Raw genomic sequence first — 8611 nt, 5'->3', positions numbered from 1 at the left:
AACGGCAACGCACTCACAGGTGACCTCGTTCTGCTTCAATCCTAAAATATTTTAAATAAAAAAAACGGATAAAATTAATATGACTTGTTTTTACCACCGTTTTCAAGAATGATCCAGAAGCTTCTGCACCATAAAACAAGTTTAAAATAATTCTGCATTAAATTTTAGTGACTTACTCAAGTAATATGGACAGAAGTCTGATTTGCATCATAAACTAAACACATTTCATCAATCCACAAAAAATACTGAAGAAAAATATATATAACACATTTAGTAACTGGTTTCTATCACTTTAAAAATCTGATAATATTCTGATATCACAGCTGGAGCCTCTGTAGGTTGAATCTTTAGTCATCACTGTATATTTAAAGAATGACCTGATTGGCTACAGGCTTCACTCTCGGAAGCTGATTGGCTGAGTCCAAACCGAGCTGTGTAACGACTGATCCAGCTTCAGTCGGCCACAAACAGCGGAGATGCTCTCTTTTTTATGACTCTGACCAATCTCAGAAAAGTGACGTAAATACGGAAGCAAATAAAAATAAATCCATTGCAGCCACAGAGCTGTTAATTCTCTGAGCCTGGACTGCACTGATTCTCCTCCACTGCTCCATACTCCTTGGCATTTTCTTCTTTTTTGGACCTGTACGTGTGTGGGAAAATGCTCCATTGTTTTATGTTGGCCCTTTGGCCCAGAACACCCAGGGGCCGTCGAGCGCCCAGCTTCATCCTCCTCAGGGTAAACTGTTGTGACAGAGCACTCAGGGGCCCCTCATTAGCTCTCTGTCCACTAAGAAGCAAAGAAGCTGCTTTAATCCTCTCTGTCCTCCTCAATCTGGCAACACAGACACGATTATAATTCCATTTTCATTCGGCTCTCTTGTCTTGTGCGGAGTTAACCCACCTTTATGAATTAATAGAATCCTTGATAGTAAAAAAACATGTTCGTTAAGTTTGTGTTAAGCAGTAATATTAAGTATTAGTTAAATTGGTTTAACTTAGGAGGAAACAGACATGTACGGCACTCTCTACCCGGGTGTTATTATTGATGTTTGCATAACATGTTAATTTTTGAGTGTTGTGATTCTTGTTTAACTGTTTTTAAATACTGATTAATATGCAACAAATTAATTCAGTACAATAATTGTGGGAAAAAAGCACAAAATCCAGGACCTGCATCTGCTTTAAAATAATAATAATAAAAAACAAAAAAACAGGGTGAGCAACAGTGTGTGTGCTCTTTTTATCAACGATTTAAAAATGTTCCGGTCGGTTAACTTCCTGATCAAGCCCATTGTAGCATAACTGCAGGAGCAAAGTTACATGCTTTCCTGCTGCAGGTCTTCATATAAGCCAACTTTGAATAAATCTCGACATACAGATAGGGCCTGTTGACGGGAGGCAATAAGTTTGATTAAAATATCTGATTACTGACAATATCACAGTCAAGCAGGCTCTGGAGCTGCAGACAGCTCTGCTTGGTGTTCATTTTCTCACTCACTAAACTAATGTGCTCGCTCACACACAAACATATAAACACACACTTTTTTCTTTTTTTTTGGGAGTCATAAACGACATGAATTTGAAATGGCAAAATAAACCAAATACACTTTATTTATAAATCTTGAGTTATAATTTAATACGGTACCAATATGTTAACCAATATGCTTTCACAGTACATCAGAGTGGTTGTCAAAAAAGAAGTAAACACAAATACACACTCATACACACACACATACACCACAACAGACGCATGCACGCAGGCACATACACACACACACTTTCAGTTCAGCAATACCCTGCAGTGGTCTATTGTGCCATTAAGCGGCCTGGGCTCATAAATGCATGAATTCTAATGAAATAGATTTATTACTTGACCTGGGAGGTTGTGTACAGCTCATTTGTCCCATTAAGAATCTGTAGTTAGAGTATACATCAGGCCCAGTGCTCTTAAAATCTCTCTGAGACGGTCAGTGGTAAAGACCTGGAAACAAACATGGATCAGAAGTGTTTTGGTAATGCATTAATCCAGTAAAGTAATGTCATTACTTTTCCCTGTAACAAGTTACCAGTCAAAAGATTTTGACTTTGACCCCTCTACATATAAAAATATCAGGTTTACGTACAGCTACCTCACATTCAGCCTTCTCCTTAACCTTTAGCCTTTTCATCATCTCTGTTTAGATGAGAAATAATATAGAAATTTAATTTCTGAGTGGCAAAATTCACAAATTTGATGAGAAATAAACATGATGCTCTGGTCATTCAAAAAAGAAAAAAACTGTTTTAAAATGTTGGTTTTAGATGGCAAAAGGAGCAGAAATGAGGCGTTACGGCAACAGGAAATAATTAAGTCTGCCAGGAAGTATTCCTAAAATATTTGTGTAAGAAAGTAATGATATTACCTATGAAAGGAGTAATGCATTACTTGGCGCAACCGGACCCTGATCACGAGAAGTGCATTTTCCAAACATTTTTTTTTTTTGCTCTTTTTCTTCTCATTCGTCGTATGTCGATAATGCAAATAGAATAAGAATCCAAAGTCAGTAAAACAGAGCATTAATCTTGCCATTCTGTCTGTACACAATTGAGCAAATAGGTTAAAGTCGGATGAAATCGGGTTTCAAACACCTGTGTTAAATGTTTCTGAAATGTTCCTTTAGTCCAAAGTGCCGTGTCTGGAAGGTAAGAAACAAAAAACGAAAAACAAAAAAAATAAAACAGGTCGACACAAGACAATCCCTGCAGTTTTTTTTCCACTGGCTGGGGCAAAAATATGGAAAACATTTAAAAAAGGAGCCAGAACATAATTTACAAGCACGATAAATATACACACAGGGTCCAATAAATATTGTTTGTTATCCCAAAAACCATAGACGGTGAGTGGTCGCCACACTGCTAAAAAATGTCCATCAGAACCAGTCATTTCATCTAATGAAATACTGTTTGTCTTTAAACAAGTCAAAAATTCTGCCAGCACCATTGAATCATTACATGTCAGACAAATGATTTGTTTATATCAGGGAGCTTTAGATGCACAGGGACGCAGTGCAGAACACTGGTCTCAACAAAATGGTGGTTGGTTTAAGAAAAAATTGTAAATTGAGATAAAATCTTGCATTGGATATTCCTGTAATCATCTCATTCCACTGGCAGTTTTTCCCTTGTTCGAAGCAACAGAGATTTTACACAGTGCTGAAATGACTTGATTCGAAGTGTGGGACCTTTTCCTGACCTTAGTAGCACCACTGTAGCTTTTCCCTCTATTGAATAGGCATGTAGGGCCAGTTGAAGCTGCTTCCGGACAGCAGCATGTCCCTTATCAGAGTTTCTATGGGGGTTTTCCCCACCAGACGGACGAAGAAAAGCTGCTCTATGACAGAAGAAGAGACGGTGCGGAGGGAAGGCAAGCGCAGCAGCAGCTTCCCAAACCTGTTCGGCTGGTTCGGGTATTGGCTCCTCACGTACTCCTCCAAAGCACATTGGGACTTCTCCTGCAGACCCTCCACGTGGGCCACGTCCGACAGACCACAAGCATCTACAGGAGAGAAAACAGGAGAGGACGCGGTCAAGACCGGTGGTTTAACCAGGAAACCAACAAAATGAGGAATAGGGTAATATTGTGATTACACACAGCAGCATATGGAAGATGAAACAAATCACATCACTTGATTTAGTGTTAAATAAATATAGGTGAGAAACCACCAGAAACAAAACAATGATATATATTTTGATAAAAAACAATGATATAAATATATATACATATGAATATATAGTATATAAAATACATGATCCATCCACCCTATGGATTTTCATACAGTATTTTTTATTTTTTTGCAATACTTTTATTGCTTCTATACACTGCTTGAGCTTTTTTACAGCATACAGACTTTTATAGCATTGGCTATTGGTGATTTTAATATGTATACACCTACAGTACTTTCTTCTCACATATGCAGTTAAGTCCTCACCATTTTTTATTCTTTACCATTCTTAACTCATTTGTTTCTGATGTCCTCGTTCCTAGCTGTATTTCTACTTTTGTATACATACATCAAGAGCAATGTAAAACCAGAGTCAGGCTCCTTATATGTCTACAATTACTTGGTCAATAAAGCTGATTCTCATTCTGAAAAACATAACAGTTCTGCTCTTTAAAGTTATTGTTTACAATGATATATTGCCTTCATCTCACTGATGAAGGCATTAAAGGGACAGGCAGGACTACTTTAATTATCTTATAATAAGCAGATCAGGGTAAGTCTCTGTGAGATAGTAACATAAAATTATAATATAACACCTCCCTGTGAACAACATTTAACAATATATAAGTATAATCCCTAAATGTGCACTCAAGATTGGTGCTGTGGTGAAAACACAACAGCATGAAGAAAAAAATCATCAGCACAGCTGCCCTGTCATTGAGATCTCATCAATCTCACTGCTTTAGGGATCAAAGATGGAGCTACTGCTATCGATACCTATCAGAGGACATCGGCAGGGTGACCACAGCTTTATTGTGAAAGACCTTAACATACTGTATGTGTAGTCTTGCTCCACACAGCAGAGCTCTGTGTTTGCACTGTAGCGCTGCAGGCCGGATGAGAGCTGGGGTTAAAGAACGGTCTCTGTGTCCCAGTTTAAGGACACGTGTTCACGTGCTCATAGGAACTAAAATAGACCTACATAGGAGACCGTTTTTTATTTTTCACTCTGCTGCCACTCATTCTTTTGATCCTGTGCACGATCCAGCCATCAGATGTCATTCAGACTGTTATTGAAAGGCTCTGAAATAAAGTGTGCAGTGTGGACCCACAGCATCCCTTATCTCAGTAAAGGTCTTTTATGACAGAAAAGCCGAATTCAACAGCAATTTGAAGACATAACAAAAATAAATACATGAATTTGCATTTCTTATTATCTATGATTTATGTTTAGAGCAAAGGCATGAATTAGATTTAAAAATATATAGTTTATTTATTCAGATGAATTATTTACTTTAAAAAATGTTAAATTTAAAGCCTATAAATTAACTTAAATACTTAAATATTTAAATACTTAATGCAGTAAAAATATACATTTTTTCAGTTAAGTGCTTTCTGTTTGGGGCTTAAAATACAATAAAATAATAATAATAACAAAGTGGTCAATACGATAAAAATCTACTTGTTAAGATATTTGCAGGGCTGTTTTTATTTGTTTACTCTATGATTTTCAGTGCTCCTCTATGATTCATGCAAAGTGTTTTATATTTTAGGGGCTGCAGGGATTTGATCAAAAACTCACTCACCGCCTTTTAAATGTTGCAATAATAATGAACTTCATAATACTGATAAACTCAGTTGTGTTCCTGTAGGCTGAGGAGCTGCATGAGGTCATAGAAGTTCATTTTAGGTCAGCAGAGGAATTATATAAGCCACTTTCCTCTTTCCTTTTTTTTTTTTTTTCTTTTTTTTAATCGAGGTCTTCTGTTCAAATTGAATTTCATCGGAAATATAAATGTTTCGCATCCGATTCGTTACTTCTTCCTTTTATTTATTTATTTATTCATTTTTTGGTTAAAGTAAAATGCGGAAGACCATAAATGAACACTTGCGCTAGTTCTCCCGGCACAAAACCCCAACAGATTTATTTTAGAGTAAATTTTAGGAGGTAAGCGAGAATACTCATTTGAGGAGAATGCACATTTAAATATTATTTTGAAACACACGGTTTTCATAGAAAACGACAAAATATCCGTAAAAGCATATTTAGAGGTTTTAATCGTCTCATTAATTCGCACATTACCAAGCTTCATCATTATCAACAAAATCTTAGTTTTCTGAATAATAAAAAAATATTTAGGCCTGATTTTCGGTGGTTTCCGTTAAGATAAGACAGTGTTTTATAATAAAGGCGTTTATTTTAAAAATGTGAGTGTTCTTAGTGTATTCCTCTTTTTATTTTCCACACTGTAGTCAGAAGGGCAGTGATGTTTTATTCCATTATTTCTTTCGTCATATAATCTACTGCTGTGACTCTACATTACATCACTGTCCACACTTTAAAACGATAAAAAGCTTTTTGCCTAAAGCCCATTTCCTCCTCCCAGGCCTGCATGTCTGGGTGCAGAGAGCGACAGTTTACCTGTGGTGAACAGCACGATGGCCTTGATGCAGCTGTACTCCGCTGAGTCCACGTGCAGCACCTTCAGCTTCTCCACCTGCTCCTGGAAGACCCGGATGTGGTCCATGAAGGCCACCACCCGGTCCGCCGACATCGGGGATGCGTGGAGGCCGGCGGCGGCCAGCAGCGGGGCGACGTGGACCGGCATGGAGCACTGGGCGGCGTTCAGGACGAACAGTTCGCTCCAGGTGAGGCGGAGCAGCGCCACCTGGTCCGTCACCTGCAGGTCCGGGAAGAAGGGGATGTTGCGGGCCCACTCCACGGCGCTGAAGAGCATCCGGGCCGCCAGCTCACAGATGTTCTCAATGCCCATGATGTTGTTGTTCTGCAGGCACTGGGAGCCGAACCTGGAGGTCGGGTAGGGTTCGGCCCGCAGCAGCAGAGAGATGTATCCCGATAGGTAGGAATGGCACTGAAGAGGGTCCCCGTTCGTCAGAGCGAACTGGCCGTGATAAGACTGCGTAGGAAGTCTGCCTCGCTGGACAGCTGCAATGCAAAAACAGCAGAAATGTCAAATGGCGACAGCACACATGACATTTAAAGAAAACGGTAAAATGGAGGGGACGTCTTTTTAAGGCAGCAGAGATGTGTAGCTATTAAAACAACTTCTAAACTCACTCACACATGCTAGTGTTTTAGCCATTTTAGTTCATTTCTACGGTCAAACAGCCCCATGGTAGACTAGCTCTTCAGACATGGACATGAATAACTGTTTTCGACAGCTCCTGGAAAGAAATGTCTCATTCGATCTATTTCTAGTCCACGACCTGCAGATAATGGCGTGCGAGATTTTTTCATCTTGGCCCTGGCTCTTTGAAGGACCTTTATTTTATTTTTAAATTATTCAAATTAAAGGCCCAAACTCTCGTCTTTGTGCCCTGAACTCACGTCCTCAGCCGTTAGCTACGTCCTGTAACTTCGCCCGTGAAGCCTTCGAGGCCTGTGGGGATTTTTATCTCCATTTTTTGGTGAGGGGAATCTGTCCACAACTTTATTTACATTTTCAATAACACTCTTCACATTGCTCTCAAGTGTCACCGAGTTCGTCTGAACGCAGTAACAGCAGGCTACAGCCGGCTAAGTTGGGCCTGTGCGAGCAGCATGCATTATGAATACGAACAGACACACACTCACACACTCACTCACTCACACACACACACACAGTCAACAAGCGAACAAAACAGTCAAAACGCGACGCGTTTATAAGCTACAATTGAAACGAAAAATCATCGAAATTAATCTGAAATGTGGTAAAAAATAAAAATAAAAAATAGCGTCGAACTGGAACACGTGACATTTAAGGCAGCTTCAGGCTGTTTCGGCCACACAATGGCCGAGCAGACGGACATATAGCGGCGGAGAGCTCCATCATAAACATGCTACTAGATGCTAGCTGGAGCACACTAATCTCTGTAGGCTAGACAGTATAGACTGTGTAGGTAGCAGCAGCCTCTCCGAGACTTATGAATAGAATATGAAAAGGCGGAGAAAATCTATCTCAGTACAATATCACCGACTAGACAAAGGCAACACAGGCGGCCGTGTCCACAAATAAAAAACACGCTATCTATACAAAGCATGCACTAAATGTTTAAGCTAGCAGTGTGTAGGACAGCCGTGTGGTCAAAGAAAATAATGTCGCTAAATACACTGTGTGAAACTGAACTGTGTCCTCCTCAACCATGTGGTGCAGCACAATATGATGTGATAATACCGATATCAACGACAGGAGGATGCCAGCGCGTACCTTCCCTCCTCATGCCGACTTTGAGACATTTCTTGAGGCGACAGTACTGGCACTGGTTGCGGTGGTGCTGGTCTACGGGACAGTTCCTGTTGGCCCTGCAGGTGTAGGTCAGGTTCCTCCTGACGCTGCGTTTAAAGAAGCTCTTACATCCCTCACATGTGAACTGTCCGTAGTGCTTCCCGCTGGATTTATCCCCGCAAACGATGCACTCGATCTGCTGGCTCTGGTGTTTGTCCATGGACGAGGAAGAGGAGGAGGAAGAGGTGGTGTTGTTGTTATTGTTGGTCGCCGTGGTCGCAGTGGTGGTGCTGGACGGATTGGGCGGCGGTGCGCCCTGAGGTGCTGCTGCCGCCGGAGGTATTTCCAGAGAGGGCGCCGGGTTCATGTGTCCCGTCAGCTCTCCGGGCAGAGACAGAGGTGCGACCTGGGACACCGGGGAGGAGAGGGTCCCCTGAGCGTCCCCGACCCCCTCAGTGTTTCTCCACGCCACCATAGCCATATCGACCGTCTCCAAAACTTTGCGCGCCCAACTTTCCTCTTTTTTACGCGATAATTAACGCACACGATTTGTCCGCATGAAACACTGATAGAAATTCAAGGAAACTGCGGCATGTTTTTACAAAATTAAATATAAGTTAACGCCTAAAAAACGAATAGAGCTCACAAAATATCGGTAATATAATTGTAACGCGCGACTTC

At 40.6% G+C, this 8611-nt stretch overlaps 1 protein-coding gene across 2 annotated transcripts; it reads right to left on the bottom strand.

Annotated features, from left to right (window-relative positions):
• Positions 1–3263: 3263 nt before the first annotated feature.
• Positions 3264–8411, bottom strand: LOC140994865 (COUP transcription factor 2-like). Of its 2 annotated transcripts, XM_073464689.1 has the most exons (4): positions 7913–8411; positions 7715–7732; positions 6127–6651; positions 3264–3538 (listed from the first exon to the last, which is right to left on the bottom strand). In XM_073464689.1, exons 1-4 carry the CDS (start codon positions 8409–8411, stop codon positions 3264–3266), a joined length of 1317 nt encoding a protein of 438 aa, XP_073320790.1. The 2 variants fall into 2 exon arrangements, with proteins under 2 accessions (XP_073320790.1, XP_073320789.1); XM_073464688.1 differs by lacking the exon at positions 7715–7732.
• Positions 8412–8611: the final 200 nt, after the last annotated feature.

Source organism: Pagrus major, chromosome 4, assembly GCF_040436345.1.
Source record: "Pagrus major chromosome 4, Pma_NU_1.0".
Lineage (NCBI taxonomy): Eukaryota > Metazoa > Chordata > Actinopteri > Spariformes > Sparidae > Pagrus > Pagrus major.
The sequence above is the reverse complement of the archived record's forward strand: the minus strand, read 5'-3'. Positions and strand labels throughout refer to the sequence as shown.

Bases quoted from the DNA above. Each gene is read 5' to 3' on its own strand.
- LOC140994865 (XM_073464689.1), bottom strand. From the start codon at position 8,411: ATGGCTATGGTGGCGTGGAGAAACACTGAGGGGGTCGGGGACGCTCAG. The intron at 3,539-6,126 runs GTAAACTGTCGC...TCTCTCCTGTAG, and splicing joins CATCGTGCTGTTCACCACAG to ATGCTTGTGGTCTGTCGGAC.